This window comes from Diadema antillarum, unplaced genomic scaffold (genome assembly GCF_040938485.1).
Source record: "Diadema antillarum isolate AM-2024a unplaced genomic scaffold, OU_Dant_1.0 seq00001269_RagTag, whole genome shotgun sequence".
In the NCBI taxonomy this organism is placed as follows: Eukaryota; Metazoa; Echinodermata; class Echinoidea; order Diadematoida; family Diadematidae; genus Diadema; species Diadema antillarum.
Window position 1 is genome coordinate 1 of NW_027272051.1, and position 16,856 is coordinate 16,856.

The following is a 16,856-nucleotide window of genomic DNA, read 5'->3' on the forward strand; positions in this document are numbered from 1 at the left end:
GCTGGTGATCGATAATTTTGATCGGTATCGCCTCGTTAATCTGACCGTCGGTGTTGGAGCTCGATTTAACGCTGTTATTCGGGGGCTAGCACTAGCACTAGCACTATAGCACCGAACTTGAAATCACCCAATGTACAATGCACAATGCGAAGCTGTCAATCCTACGCTATATCAATATGCACCGTACATAGAACCTACACTAGCGTCACTTACCATGCTTACGCTAGACCGTTCATGATATCCGGACACGCAAAAAGCATTGAGATTCTCTTTTATCAAGAACTGTGAACAACGTAATAATTGTAAACTTACGCAGAACCATCAGAGGAAGAACTTCCACCCGGAATTCTGTGACTATCGTGAGATAATCTTACACATTTTCTGCATTTTGGCTAGACTCACGAACGAGCAAACCGTCGGTTCGTGCGCCATCTTTCTAGCCCATTATGGAAGGCCGAAAATCACACTATTGCGCGCGCGCATACATTTAACACACAATCATCGCTATGGCAGATGCGCTAACACTAGCCTACGTATGAAAAGCCGAAATTGCAAAAACAAATTCAGCGCGAACAGCACGGGGGGGGGGGGGGGGGGGGGGGGGGGGGGGGGGCGGCCGCCCCCCCCCCAATCCAAAAAGTGGGGGGGGGGCAAACTTTTTGCCCCCCCCAAAAAAAAAGCCCCCCCCCCAAAAAAAAAAATAATAACAATAATAATAATAATAATAATAATAAAAATATATAAACAAAGAAAATAAAATAAATATGTATATATATGAATAAAAGGGAAAAAATATGGCTACAAACGGCAGCTTTTGGACTGTAAAATATCAAAATTCTCAAGCTTGCTCGCTTTGCTCGCTCGCATTGAATCGTTATGCCATTCTCCTAATGTTGCTGCCAGTAATTGCCAGCAGTTACGCCCGATGCGCCGCCCCATTAATTTCCAAAGTGAATGATATAGCTACAAACCCCAGTTTTGGGACTGTAGAATGTCAAAATTTTCAAGCTTGCTCGCTTCGCTCGCTCGCATTGAATCGTTATGCCATTCTCCTAATGTTGCTGCCAATAATTGCCAGCAGTTGCGCCCGATGCGCCCCCATTTATTTCCAAAGCGAAATATATAGCTACAATTAAAACTCCAGTTTTGGAACTGTAGAATATCAAAATTTTCAAGCTCGCTCGCTTCGGTCGCTCGCATTTTATTGTTATGCCATTCACCTTATGTTGCTGACAGTATATAATTTGTCGATCGTTTCACACCGTCATTCCATAATCCATGTAAGGAAAACTTACAATGTTCCTCAATGACTGCGTTGTTGAATATCACATTCCGTAATGTATTGTAGTCCCATTATAGCTCACGCACACACGTACAAGCATACAGACCGTCAAAATTACTTTATGGTTCCCCCCATGTTTCGATCCACCGTACGCCACTTTACATTATATATATATATATAAATAGATGTGTGTGCGTGTGTGTGTGTGTGTGTGGATATATATATTGTGTAACATATGCATGGTCTAATCTTGAGCCCCCTCTAATGTTTGCCCCCCCCCCCCGGAATCCTGTCCCACTTGGCCATATCCTCGAAACCAATCTTGCGTTCGTACTTCTTGTCCCGTACCCACGATTTGCAGTGCTAATAGACTCATAAATACAGTCACACCATATTTTCACCAAAGTGGCTCGGAATGAAATGTGAATGTATGTTTCTTTGATTCTGTATGTATAAATATGTACTTGTATATATATATATATATATATATATATATATATATATACTTGTATACATATATATATATATATATATATATGCATATATATATATATATATATATATACACTGGTGCATCAATTAAGTCCTCGAAACAGCAAACAAAAGAAACTATATCAAGCAAAACGACTATTGTTTCGCTATAATCCAGCATTTAAATACGCTGGATACTGCGCATAGTATACGCAACCGTATATACCACAAAGACTATATCACACATCAAAAGGAAATACGTAGAACTATACATTAAAAATACTTAATGATGAACTACATCAAAACATAACACTTGCAGATTTGATGAAAATGGGAAGACGTTCCTCTGTCTGTCTGTTGTTGTAACAGCTATAGAAGTACGAACTGTCTCTTCCAAGTTACTGTAACAGGCTACTTGAGAATTGAACGCACTAACTGATATCGTCGGTTGAGAATGATAAGGGCGTTAAGTGACCACAAAATCCATGGTGTTCGAGAAGACTTAAAGCCATAATGCGCTATCGCACTCACAGCTGTGTATAAGCATGAACACGTAACCATTTGGGGATTCCCCTAACTTCAACTTCTCTGATCGAATTTCACGTCGCTCCGCCTTCACTGTGATCCGTTTTTCTGCAATTTAGTTGACGCGTCGGCACTGCTCGATGAACAACTCTGGATGGGATATTCCCAGGCTGTCCAGGTGTCTTCGTATATGCCATCACTGATCAGACGAAACGGTGAGTTAAAAGATGTATTATAGCAACAAGGTTTTTGTCTCACCGAGGGATATTATCAAAATTATGGTTTTCACAACGATGATAGGTTAACACTGACCAATCAACTTATTCTGCTCAAAAGATTCCCAAATTTGTTTTTATTTGGTAAGAACAAAACCCCGCAAGGCCAACGGGTCGCTGAAAACCATTCACTCTAAAGCATGGTGTGAACATGCCAGTGTCTCCCAAGACTTTTGTATCAGTCTTCATAAAACGTGACAAAGGTTCCTAAAATGCCCGAGAGAGGTGAAAGTAACAGCTAGAGCCTGAAGGCGTTGACTGCACTGAGATAGAACAGGGAGCTAAGTGATCTCCCGGGATAGAACGAGTTTGTACTCCACGTCCATACTGTTGCCACAATTAAGGGTCGTAATATGTATACCACTATACTCTAATAGTACATAGACATGGTCATAGGCGTACCCAGGATTTTTTAAAGGGGGGTGTTCAGTGGCGTACCGTGGGTCAAAACATTGGGGGGGGGGGCACCTCATGGAAGCAACATCAGAATTGCATAACTGTACAATTAAATGCGAGCGAGCGTAGCGAGCGAGCTTGAAAATGTTGACATTTTACAGTCCCAAACTGCCGTTTGTAGCTATATATGATAATATATGTATATATATATATATATATTTGCTTTGGAAATTAAGGGGGTTGCACCGGGTGCAACTGCTGGCAGTTGCTGGCAGTAACATCAGGAGAATTGCATAACGATTAAATGCGAGCGAGCGAAGCGAGCGAGCTTGATAATTTTGACATTTTACAGTCCCCAAACTGCCGTTTATAGCTATATTTTTTCGCTTTGGAAATTAAGGGGAGGGGGTGCACCGGGCGCAACTGCTGGCAATTACTGACAGCAACATCAGGAGAATTGCATAACGATTAAATGCGAGCGAGCTTGAAAATTTTGACATTTTACAGTCCCCAAACTGCCGTTTGTAGCTATATTTTTTCGCTTTGGAAATTAAGGGGAGGGGGCGCACCGGGCGCAACTGCTGGCAATTATTGACAGCAACATCAGGAGAATTGCATAACGATTAAATGCGAGCGAGCGAAGCGAGCGAGCTGAAAATTTTGACATTTTACAGTCCCAAAACTGCCGTTTGTAGCTATATTTTTTCGCTTTGGAAATTAAGCGGAGGGGGCGCACCGGGCGCAACTGCTGGCAATTATTGACAGCAACATCAGGAGAATTGCATAACGATTAAATGCGAGCGAGCGAAGCGAGCGAGCTTGATAATTTTGACATTTTACAGTCCCAAAACTGCCGTTTGTAGCTATATTTTTTCGCTTTGGAAATTAAGGGGAGGGGGCGCACCGGGCACAACTGCTGGCAATTACTGACAGCAACATCAGGAGAATTGCATAACGATTAAATGCGAGCGAGCTTGAAAATTTTGACATTTTACAGTCCCCAAACTGCCGTTTGTAGCTATATTTTTTCGCTTTGGAAATTAAGGGGAGGGGGTGCACCGGGCGCAACTGCTGGCAATTATTGACAGGAAACATCAGAAGAATTGCATTACGATTAAATGCGAGCGAGCATGATAATTTTGACATTTTACAGTCCCCAAACTGCCGTTTGTAGCTATATTTTTTCGCTTTGGAAATTAAGGGGAGGGGGCGCACCGGGCGTAATTACTGCTGGCAATTACGGACAGCAACATCAGGAGAATTGCATAACAATTAAATGCGAGCAAGCGAAGCGAGCGAGCTTGAAAATTTTGACATTTTACAGTCCCCAAACTGCCGTTTGTAGCTATATTTTTTCGCTTTGGAAATTCGGGGGGGGGGGGCGCACCGGGCGCAACTGCTGGCAATCACTGGCTGTAACATCAGGAGACAATATAACGGTTAAATGCGAGCGAGCTTAAAATTTTTGACATTTTACCGTCCAAAAACTGTCGTTTGTAGCTACATGTATATTTTTTTCGCATTGGAGGGAGGGGGCGCCCGGTGCGCCCCCTGGATCCGCCACTAGTAGTCAAGGGTGTCGGTTTATGTTCATGATTGGGGGAGGTATGACCAGCGAGGGGGCGTCGAAGTGACCAAGCGGGAGAAAGATGTCCAAAATCTGTACTTTATACGGTATAGAGCATCCCCTAATTTGTTTGTGTTTGTGAGTGTGTGTGTTTCATATAGATGGAAAAGTTGGGAAATAGCCAAGGTCAAGTCTTATTATTGGCAATGCAAGGCATTTTAATAGAGACTAGTATGTATAGCAACACTGCATAATCAATGATCAAGCTTTGATAGCAAATGTGTACAACCTATCAAACATCACATTGCGCAACATTGCAGCGACTCTTTTTGCCATTCCGATATTCTGAGTCACTGCGCACATCCTGCTTGTATTCAAAATGCCAACCAGGAATCACGCTGAATCACAATCTTTTGTCGACTCCGGGCTTTTTGAACAATGTTATACCTCTTTATTATGGTTAAAAGAAATCTTAGAAAAATATCTTTTTTTCTTGATCATTCTTTCATGTCGATTTCAAAAGCAGTTTACTAACCCTTGAATTATCATTTTCGTAGGTTTTTCCTTTTTATCCCTTGTTTTTTCTTTTTTTTCCTTTTTTTTTCTTTTTTTTAACCAGCGGATTGGGGGAGGGGGGGGGGCACGTGCCCCCATGCCCCCCGTAGTTACGCCACTGTTCCTAGACCTAGATATCTAGTGAATTTTAGGCGCAATAAAGTCATCCAACCACAATTTGTAGACTCACACTCAGTTATCTTTCAGTTTTAACTTTCAGTCATTGAAAAATTAATATCTACTATTACTAAAGATTACCAAGTCCATGTGCTATTACTAATTACCTTGAGTAGCAAGTAACTTGCTACTCCCAGAGCTTCCAGAGCTTGCTGCTTCCAGTAGGCTACTATACTGACTGTACTTGGTAGTCAGTGGCGTATCTAGGGAAAACGGCGCCCGGGGCAAGCGCGAAAATTGCTCCCCTAATTTCTGAAAAAGTGTTCAACCCCATCCCCATCCCGGTAGGGACTTAAAAAAAAGTCCTCATGATATGCTTTTTGAAGCACTTAAGAGGGGTCTTTTGAGGGTGATTTAAATGGAATAGGCAACCCTAAATTTTGATATATTTTGGCGAGCGAGCGCAGCAAGCTAGCCGAAAATTTTTATATTTCAGCTTTATACATAACATGGAATTCTTGTCATTTTTGGTTATTAAATCAATTCTAACTATAGTGACGGCCTTATAGATAACGATTTATACCAACAGTGTCCAACCCCATCCCGGTAGGGACTTAACAAAAGTCCACATGATATGCTTTTTCAAGCACTTAGAAGGGGTCTTTTGAGGGTGATTTAAATGTAATAGATATTGAAGAATTTTGGCGAGCGAGTGCAGCGAGCGAGTGCAGCGAGCGAGCTGACAATTTTTGTATTTCAGCTTACAAAACATGGAATTCTTGTCATTTTTGGTTATTAAATCTTCGAATGACAATTCTAATCAAGATATAGTGACGGTCTTATAGATAACGATTTATACCAGCAGTGTTCAACCCCAATCCCATCCCGGTAGGGACTTTAAAAAAGTCCACTTGATATGCTTTTCGAGCACTTAAAAGGGTTTTTTGAGGGTGATATAAAATCTGATAAATTTTGATAAATTTTGGCGAGCGAGCGCAGCGAGCGAGCCGACAATTTTTGTATTTCACCTTGCAAAACATGGAATTCTTGTCATTTTCTGGTTATTAAATCTTACAATTCTAATCAAGATATAGTGACGGCTTCATAGATAACGATTTATGCCAACAAACTAAGGACTTGGAAAAATACTCTAAATTACTACGAGTGAGTGAGCCGAAATTTTTATATTTCCACGTCATCATTACGTTTTGTTCTTCTTATTTTTTTTTTTTGATAAATTTTGGCGAGCGGGCGCAGCGAGCGAGCCGAAAATTTTTATATTTCAGCGTTACAAAACATGGAATTAATGTTTTGTTTCATCTTGTTTGATTTGGTTTTCTGCTCCCCCCCCCCCCCCCCCCCCCCCCCCAATTCTCCTTCCCCTCGTCCGGGCGAGGGTTTTTTTTTTTTCTTCTTCTTCTTCTTCTTTTTCTTCGTCGTTTTTTTTTTCTTCTTCTTCTTTTTCTCGTTTTTTTTCACGTGCCCCCCTTGTCCCCCCCCCCCCCCACTAGATACGCCACCATGGCCACTGCTGGTAGTTGATACTACTATGTAAACTTAGCATGCAATGTGCCTATAATAACCTGCAGCGCAGCATGCATTGTACACACATAATATTATGCATCATATACAATTTACGGTACCGCGTACGGTATAATACCGGTAAACGCTGAACATTATGCGCAATGTACGTGTATCTCCCACAGTATCTCCGCGATTCGGTCAGAAAGCAAAGCAGGGATCGGGAATGTCTACTGTTTGCGCGTCAGCTTCGCGCGCGGTGCGGTAACGTAGTATTAACACGTACTGTACACGAGTTCTTTAGTGCGTATATTATGTAACTCCATAATGTGTCATCGTCCACACAAACATTAAGATAAAACAAGGAAGAGAGAGAGAGAGAAAAAAAAATGAACGCAAAAGAAAGGAAAGGCGGAATTCAAAACGGAAATAAAAGCGGTAAAGACAGCTTTTGTTTCATTTGTCAACATCTAAACATTGCTGAAGAGGGGTGTTGAACAGCTCAAACACCTCCCTTTTGCCCAAGGGAGGTGTTTGAACACCTCAAACACCCCCTTTTGGCAAAGGGGGGTGTTTGAACACCCAAAACACCCCCCCTCGGTACGCCCTTGGTTGAACGGCAAACAAGGTAGCAGCAACTCCCCTCTTTTAACGTCTTTTGGTATATGACGCGGCCGGGGTTTGAACCCACGACCTCCCGATTGTGAGGGCAGCCGCTCTACTCACTGAGCCAACACATCGGTATAATGTCGACCTTTGCATAAGATCACCACAAGTCTAAAGTATTTTTTTTCTATACTAACACATTTCAACAATAACTTCTCATGGATGTACGACACTTAAAATCTCAGTAACTTTTTTTTTTATACACAAGAAATAGAGGTATTGGAATAAACTTGAAATAATTAGCCAAAGTTATGATTACTATGATATTATTTTTATCAACAGTTTCAAATTTGCTGTCTCTTGTCAATCCGAACACACAGTATAAAGGGTTATCTATTGACGATGACAAGATCTGGCTTATTGACATGATAATGATGGTGGTGGTGGTGATGATGATGATGATAATACTATATTACTACTACTACTACTACTACTACTACTACTACTACTATAATGATGATGATGATGATGATGATGATAATAATAATAATAATAATAATAATAATAATAATAATAATAATAATTAATAGTAGTAATAATAATAATAATAACGATAATAATGATAATAATAATCATCATCACCATCATCATCATCATTATCATCATCAACATACTACCATCATGATGATAATAATACTGATAATGATGATAACAACAACAATAATGATAATATATTACTACCTGTCACTCATTGGTTCCTTCAGGTCCGCTGGGACTATCATGACCGGAAGATACAGCGCAGTATAGGCAGAATGATAGGTCCTGATAATGATAATGATAGACGCTGATAATGATTATGCTTTCTTTTTTCTATAGTTAGGCACACCATTAATATTTTATTGACAGAATGATTACTTTATCAAGTAAATGACTTATGAGTGCATGTTTGAGATTTTTTTCTTGTTTCTTGTTTTGGTTTTAGTTGTAGTTTAGTTTTGTTTGTTTGTTTGTTTTCGCTGTGGACGTTAATGCAAAAGTGATTAAGGCATAACAATGTTTCGGTACATTTACAATTTTCTCTCTCTCTCTCACACTCACTCTCTCTCTCAATCTCTCTCTCTCTCTCTCTCTCTCTCTCTCTCTCTCTCTCTGTGAAGACGGGCTTTAGCGTTTGGCTGTGGCCAAAATCAAATTCTCCATCTGCACTCCTTTGTACCGTTACCGTTTGACCCCTTCCCCTTTTTTCACTGTACCTGTACCTACAGACAGTTCTTGATGGCTTTCTGAAAGTTAAAGGGGAGGGGGGGGGGGGGGGGTCCAAGCCTGATTTCCGTTTACCAGTACACGACTATTGCTAGGCATGCTACTTGTCATGCTTACTCTCTTCTTACGGCCATGGCCGTCACTCACGAGAAGGGTAATCCCCGCGGTTTGTTGCTTTTTTTTGTTTCCTTCCTTTTTATCTGTGGGAAGGGGGTACCCGGGTACGCGCGTTGCTGGTACCGTAATGCATGAACAGTACAGAGCGGAAGCAACGTGAAATTTATGTCACAGCAGGAACAACACAAACTGCGATTTTGCTCTCTGTACTCTGACTACTGAATAACTGTAAACCAGAGTATAGAAGCGCACGCTGTAAACTAGACTAAATCGTCATCCAGGAAGTCACTTAGAGCCGACTGTAGGTGATCCGAAGTCTTCACGAAACATTCTTTTGTTTTGTTTTTTCAGTAGTGATCTTGCGCTGAAACTTACTCGGACTTGTGAGCTGAAATAGCCTGTAAAAATTTACTTGTAGCGTAGTACAGTCAGTCAGTACGGTAGTCAGTGTACGTAGTCAACGCGCAACGAAGCTCCCGCACAGGTGCACTGCAGCTGCACCACCTCGCCTCCTTGTTGACTGAAAATCGGACTGTTGAATTGAGAAAAGGTAAATTTACGGTGAGTTTGCTTTATGTAGACTACTACTGCCTACTACAAGTGAAGAGTTTGTTCGCAAAAACTGATTAATCCATTTTTGAAGATTTTGAAGTATGGTCTCTGTCATAAAGCATAAAATAATACCTTTTAAATGAGATATTGGTCACTACATATAAAGGTACATTTTTAAAGTTATATATTAGGTCTATGGTCGAAAGAAGCAAAAATTTTCTTATTATTCTCTTTATTTTTCTTGACCTTTAATCGCAAATATCTCCATTTTGCAAATATGGACTTATCAGAATTTTGCGAACAAACTCTTCAAGTCATCATCCCAGAGACTCCAACCCAAACAAAGTACCTTCTGATCTGGAGATTCTCCCGCCTGAAACCTCTCGCAAACGGGAGACTCAAAGTTGATGTGCGCGAAGCGCGAAATTCCCAGGGTTCTAGATGCTCTCTGGTGCTATCTAAGGCTTATTTTTTCAACATATGATAGAAATATGTTAGAAATCCTTTCCAACGGGAGACAAAGAGCCAGGGCGGGAGAAATTAAATCTCAAACGGGAGAACATGAGATTTTGCAAAAATGGGTTTTCGGCGGGAGAGTTGGAGTCTCTGTCATCCTGACAAACTGTGTCAGCCTGCAAAGTTACTTGGCAGACCCTTTTGATATATTACAGGCAAATTCTAAATTGTGAAAGAGGAATTTTGAGCCCTTCTGAGAACTACACTTTTACTTTCAGCTTTAAAGAGATGGTACAGTATTGGTGGAGATGAGAATTCGGCTTTTAACTTTTCGTGAGAAACCAAGAAAACACTTATGATATAGTACAGAGCATACCATTTTAAGAGGAATTCAAAGTTAAATTGATGAAAATCGGGTTTGGAATGACTGAAACATCCAAAAACAAAATGAAACAAAGCGATCGTAATAAAGTGTGGGACATTTAGAATCGCTCTTTTTTGGATATCTCAGCCATTTCAAAACCAGTTTTCACCAAATAAAAGTTGAATTCCTCATAGAATTACATGCTCTTTCATATTTCAGAAGAAGTTTCTCATTATCTCACCAAAATATGTTAGATTAGGTCTCAACCAAAACTGTACGATCCCTTTAAGATTTCTGTTTCTCCCTCTCCCCCACATCACTAACTCCACAACCCCTTCACTTGTTTGATTCTCTCTCCATCACTCTCTGTCTCAAGGACTCATCGCACGATGTCCATGTCGGAGTTTCATCGGCAGATCCTGGAGAAGAGTCGTCCCACTCTCCTCAACGATCTGGACGCCACTGATGTTGTCCCACACCTGGTAGGAGATCAGGTCCTCACCAGGCACGACGAGGAAAAGATCATGTGTAAAGCGACCAGGCGAGACAAAGTGTCCGAGCTAATGGACATCATCCCGCGGAGAGGCATGAGTGCATACACATCGTTCCTAAACAGCCTGATTGCTACCGAGGGCTCTCAGCATCTCTACCAGTATGTGAAAGAAATGGAAGAGAAGTCCACTGCAGCGATTCAAGATGATGATAATGAACAATTTCCTCTAACGACAGGTTTGTGTTATTACAGATAGTTTTAGCACAGTGTATAATAGTGAATAGTGAAAAGAGTATGATCGTGACAAACCCCTATGTAAAACATGTAGTAATGGCAATTGGTTTTGTTTTGTTTGATTTATTTCTACATTCAATCAAATACAAATTCAATACAAATTTCAAAGACACAAAAACAAAGAATAACAAGTTAATTGGTTTACAATGATAACATAGCATTACACACACACACACACACACACACACACACACACAAATTAAATAGTATTGTGCAGTAAGCATACAAAACATGAAAATAAGTTACATACTCACGGTAAGTATTTTTCCAGTAAACAATGAGAGATACATGTTATTGTCATTGAATGCAGAAGACCACCATTGTGGGGCCTCGCTGCAATTACAGTGACCGCAACCAAAAAACCTGGCAAAGGATGATAAGTTGCATGTTCTTGTCTTTGAGTCATTTTGGTCCAGTTTATTTCTCTCATTGTCTTGTTTCCAAATGTGTTTAGAGGAGTAATGATTTTAGGTCTGTTATGTTTCAACTATAATTCTCTTTGATCAATATCAAATGAATACAATTCAATCATTTACAATGTCTTTGCAAAAGGGAGTTTCAATCACATGACTGTATCTTTTTTATACCCCCGCCAAACGAAGTTTGAAGGGGGTATATAGGAATCAGCGGACGGTCGGTCGGGCGGTCGGTCGGGCGGTCGGTCCGTTGCAAATCTTGCGTCGCGAACTACTTCCTCAGTTTTCAACCGATTCCCATAAAACTTGGCACAGATGTGTGCCTTGGGTTGTAGATGTGCAAGACATATTTTTTGACAGTACCCAAAAGTACGTTGCCATGGTAACGGCATATTATGGGCAAAAATGGGTACAAATCTTGCGTCGCGAACTACTTCCTCAGTTTTCAACCGATTCCCATAAAACTTGGCACAGATGTGTGCCTTGGGTTGTAGATGTGCAAGACATATTTTTTGACAGTACCCAAAAGTACGTTGCCATGGTAACGGCATATTATGGGCAAAAATGGGTACAAATCTTGCGTCGCGAACTACTTCCTCAGTTTTCAACCAATTCCCATAAAACTTGGCACAGATGTGTGCCTTGGGTTGTAGATGTGCAAGACATATTTTTTGACAGTACCCAAAAGTACGTTGCCATGGTAACGGCATATTATGGGCAAAAATGGGTACAAATCTTGCGTCGCGAACTCCTCCCACAGTTTTTGATCAATTTTTATGAAATAAGGTACAGATGTTCATCTGAATATGTTAATGTGCAAGACACATATTTCCGCAGTGGCAAAAAGTGCGTTGCCATGGTAACGGCATGTTATTGGTAAAATATAGGGCAAAATGCTTCATGGCAAAACTGCTTCATCAGTGTTCTTCCAATTCTCATGGAATTCATATTGAATGTTTGTCTTAGGATATAGGTCAGCATGACACATTTCTTGACAGTGACAAAAAGTATGTTGCCATGGTAACAGCTCGCATATTATGAGCCAAAATGATGGAAAATTTTGTGTTGCAAACTACTTCCTCAGTTTTTGCCCAATTTCCATGAAACTTGGTACAGATGTGTGCCTTTGGTTGTAGATGTGCAAGACGCATTTTTCGACAGTACCCGAAAGTACGTTGCCATGGTAATGGCATATTAATGGCAGAAGATCAAGGAAAGATCTTGCGGATTTAACTACTTCCTCAGTTTTTTGACCAAAGCTTATGAAATGTTGTTTTGACCAAAGCTTATGAAATGTTGTTTGACGGGGGTATAACCAGTCGCTGTAGCGACATTTCTAGTTTTCATCTGACTTCCATCTTGTTCTATTTTCTTGAGTATATATTTGATTCATTTAAGTCAGCTTGAATGTGGACTTGATTTTTCATTGAAAACATCATGAGCCGTACAATCGTTATTATACTTGAGAGTGTATTCTAATATTGGTAATCATATCCTTGTTACAACAGATGTATTTCTCAAGGTTCTTTTACATCTACATGTATTCAAAGGGCCAATGTATTTTAACTACACACACACATGTATGTTCAAGTACCGATGGTTCTCTGTCACTTCCGTTTGTTTGATTGTCATTTTGAGCAGAATGTCAGGACTCTATCAGTGTGGGGATGGGGAATGAAGAAGCAGCCACACTCCATCCTGGTTTTCCTGTCCGCCAACCAAGTGATGCTCGCCAACCAAGTGATGCTCGCCAACCTAGTGATGCTCGCCAGCCGCTGCACCCAAACTTGGTACTTAATGACTTACAATTGTTGGAGCTTGCCAAGGGCCTTGGAGAGCACTGGGAGACTCTCGGTCTCTACCTGGGCTTCAACAAGGCTACTATCTATCAGTGCAAGGCAAACAATGTCTTGAGTGTAGTTCAACAAACATTTGACATGTTAAATAAGTGGAAATGCAAAAGTGGCAGAGCGGCGACAACCTCGGCACTCTTGAAGGCATGCAAGAAAATTGATCTACTGAGTGAAGATGTATATGCATTCTTATATGATTTGTAGTTGTAACTACAGATGGTGTCTAATCATTTGATCCTCCAATTGCATTTAGTGTGTTCTGGACTTGTACAGATACGGTTTTCTCTGCACCCAGTATAATGACATGGGATGAGTTGAGACATACTGTCTGAGAATTTGGAGTAGAATAATGCAGTGCATGGTGGTAGAAAAAAAGAGAATGGAAAGTATGAAAAAAAAAACTGAAAAAAAAGATGTAGCTGAGGTGTTATGAGTAATTTACACACACAAAAAAGGTGACAACCTGTGATGGTTCATGTTAATATATTAACACCAGAGGAGCATAATCCACTTGAAATCGCTTTGATTTCTTAAGGAGCTGGAGAGTCTCTTCATCATCTGCCATTGCTAAACATGTATTATTATTCTGAGAACTTCCAGGAAAAAAAGTATAACAAAGATATCACTTTCCAATGTGCAATGAAAAGAAAAACCATGACTATAAAGAGCATTACTATGATGTGTGAGAAAGCCCTTATCAAATGATTGGTGCCTTTTTAATGATCAGTGTCAATTTTACGTATTGTTTTTATCTGACCAGCTTAATCATGAAGAATGTGATAATTAGTCCCACAGTGAACCTTCCTTCTATAGACTATCAGAATGGTAATTTGATGCCACAAGCTCTAATGAAGGTGTATGATAGACCGTGCCAAATATTAGGTTATGGTGATTTCACACTGAGCTGCCTATCAGTGTAGTAACTCAACGATGAGGACTGTCTCATGCTGCTTTTATAAATTCTCATTACTGAATTGAAAACAAGACGTAATGATTTTGTTCAGAATCTCTTATCTATCCCTTGATGGATGATAAAAGTGATCAATATGTATCATAACTACGATATGAATGATGCAATGATCTCTAGCGGATGAATTGTCACCACAGAAAAATGACTCCAAGATTTTTATACAGTCATTCTTGCCTAAGTCAAGTCTAAATTAAACTGAAGAAATAGATTCACCGTAGAGAAAATTCCACTTACGAGGGATTAAAATCAATAGAATATAAAGAGAAGAGGACTTTAAAAAAACCTTCAACTAAGGCAGGATTATTCAACTTATGCGAGGTTGGAATGTTGACTGTATTGTATTTGTATGTTACCCCAATAACTTTGCATGTCTTACAATGCATCAAAATACAAATATTTCTAAACATGATAAAAGTTTGACCTGAAATTCAGCTGTATGAAACTTTTTATGTTTGCCAGCTTTCTATGTAAAGTATATGTTCAAACAGTCCCGTTACACAAGAAATGCTGACCATACCGAGCTGACTGAACTTTACACCCAGTGACATCATCTCTTGGAGTGAAATATGATGGGGCATTCCATATTGATTCATGTAGATTCATAGCATATCAGTTCTTCTGTCTCTCTCTTTTCATGTTCCTTTCTTTCTTTCTTTCTCTTTTCCGAAGCATCTGCCTTGGTATGAATTTTGTATTGATGATGCTTTTAATGTGTTACACTCCCACTACAACAAACACAGTTAAAACAAAATTCAGGTCCCAAAATCATTATCCAACTTTGTATACTGTAAAACATGATATTTTCGCAGCATGAAATTTTTGGGAATTGGACCCAAAGGCCTTTATTGCGGCATGAAATTGTTGGGAATTGGAGCTGACGGCCTTTATTGCGGCATGAAATTTTCGCGAGTTGCCTCTAACATTCAATTATATAATGTAGACAACTTTCGTGTGCATTTTAATTTCACAAATGTTGGCTCTCGCAAAATTAAAATGCATGTGAACATTCCTCATTTTACAGTACTTTATTCAGAACTTGACACTAACTTTCTTGTCTGGTGGCCAGTTCAGACCACCAAAGTCTGTAAATCTTAAATTTGATGGCCCCAAAAAGATATGTAGTGACACAAAATAAAAGCAACAATAACAGTCCATTTTAAATGTTACATTAGTTGCCCAATTGGGCCACCAAAATATGAATTAGGTGGCTGAACACCAATTTTTAGTGGCCCTTGGCCTCATAGGCACAGCTCATGTTGAGCCCTCTGTAATTGCTCAGGTGTAATGAAAATTTCAAACACCCCCCCCACCCCCCCCCCCCAAAAAAAAAAAAAAAATCCAAAAACAAACAAAACCTGCCATCTTTAGAACTTTTATACATGAAGATGCAGTTATAACGGTAGTTGCCTGTCACATGTACAATGTATGTACTTACAATACCCAGAACCTTTCACTTTTTTTTTTTTTTTGAAGACAGTATATGTATTGTCATTGCAATGTATTTTTTCCATAATATCTCTTTCTCTTTTCACTGGTGAAGTAAGCATTTGATTGTAGGATTTTCTTTTGTAAGTTTTTTTTTTCCTTATGCAGCTGTATATGTATACATCTGATGTGAAAGTTTGGATATCTTGTATGTCATTTGTTTATTTAGTGTACCGGTACTCTACATGACAATAAAGATTACACAAAATTTTATGCTGAAATGAATGTGTATATGTGGTCACACTTTTGTCCCAAGCATGGCTGGAAGATAAACAGTCATTTGGAAACAGTCATTTTCAGACCCACAGTAAGACCTGGCTTTATTCTGTCATCCTTGTATCATTGCCATTGTCACTGGTTCAACTGATGGTAGACTGTGGATGCTCATAACATCATCATTCTTTACAGCCATGCCATTTCAATGCAGAAACTGGAGTCAATACCGTCCTAATTAATACAATAACTCTATGGTTGTACATAACATGCCATATTTCCTATTACATAATGCCTGAAGAGATCCTTGTCATTTGTTTGGTTGTTTGATATTGATCATTCAGCCCATTTCACTATGACATCATCATCCGTGCAATTGTAGCTCAATTTTCTGTGCAATTTTGGATTCATACAATTTGCTCCATTGCACGCTCGCTAAGAGCCCGGCACAATACAGCACGTGTGTTGATGCTTGAGTTTGCAGTGTGTGTATGCGTAAAGCGCTCAGTGCATGAGCACTCTCACGATCTCAGATTCCTTTCTTGTTTCTAATTAATAAAACAGCAAATGACAAGTATCTATTTTAGGTGTAATATAAAACAAATAATAAATGTTTTTCATTCGTGCAATGGACAGAATATTTCATTCTTTGAAAGATGAAATTTTTTATCCATTCAACTTGGCTGCACAACGTTGAATAGATCATTTCATCTTTCACCTCAAGAAATATTCTCTCCAGTGCACTCATAAACATTCATTATTTGTATACTGATCTACTGGTCTTGTCTTTAAAGGGGACCTCCGGACGATTTTCAGACTTTTACATTTGAACAACTATAAATTAGTTAAACTGAGTACAGAGTTTCAGAATTTATAGTGATTGGGATGAGGAGTGAGAATGTTTTCAAAATCTATAACGAATTAAAATGAACAAGGATGATGACATGGCAGCCTCACCATAAGAATGCATGAGTTGGGGCTCAAGGAAGCAGAACAAAAGAAGAAGGCATGCATAGATTCTTCACAGGTGAAATTGTTGAGCAAGTGGTATTGTAATGGAATTCC

The 16,856-nt window shown here is 39.6% G+C and overlaps 1 protein-coding gene across 1 annotated transcript; it reads left to right on the forward strand.

The window, feature by feature from the left end:
* Nucleotides 1-9,139: 9,139 nt before the first annotated feature.
* On the forward strand, nt 9,140-13,327 carry LOC139745475 (death domain-containing protein CRADD-like). Its single transcript, XM_071655866.1, has 3 exons — nt 9,140-9,256; nt 10,444-10,796; nt 12,912-13,327. Exons 2-3 carry the CDS (start codon nt 10,457-10,459, stop codon nt 13,325-13,327), a joined length of 756 nt encoding a protein of 251 aa, XP_071511967.1. The 5' UTR covers nt 9,140-9,256; nt 10,444-10,456.
* Nucleotides 13,328-16,856: the final 3,529 nt, after the last annotated feature.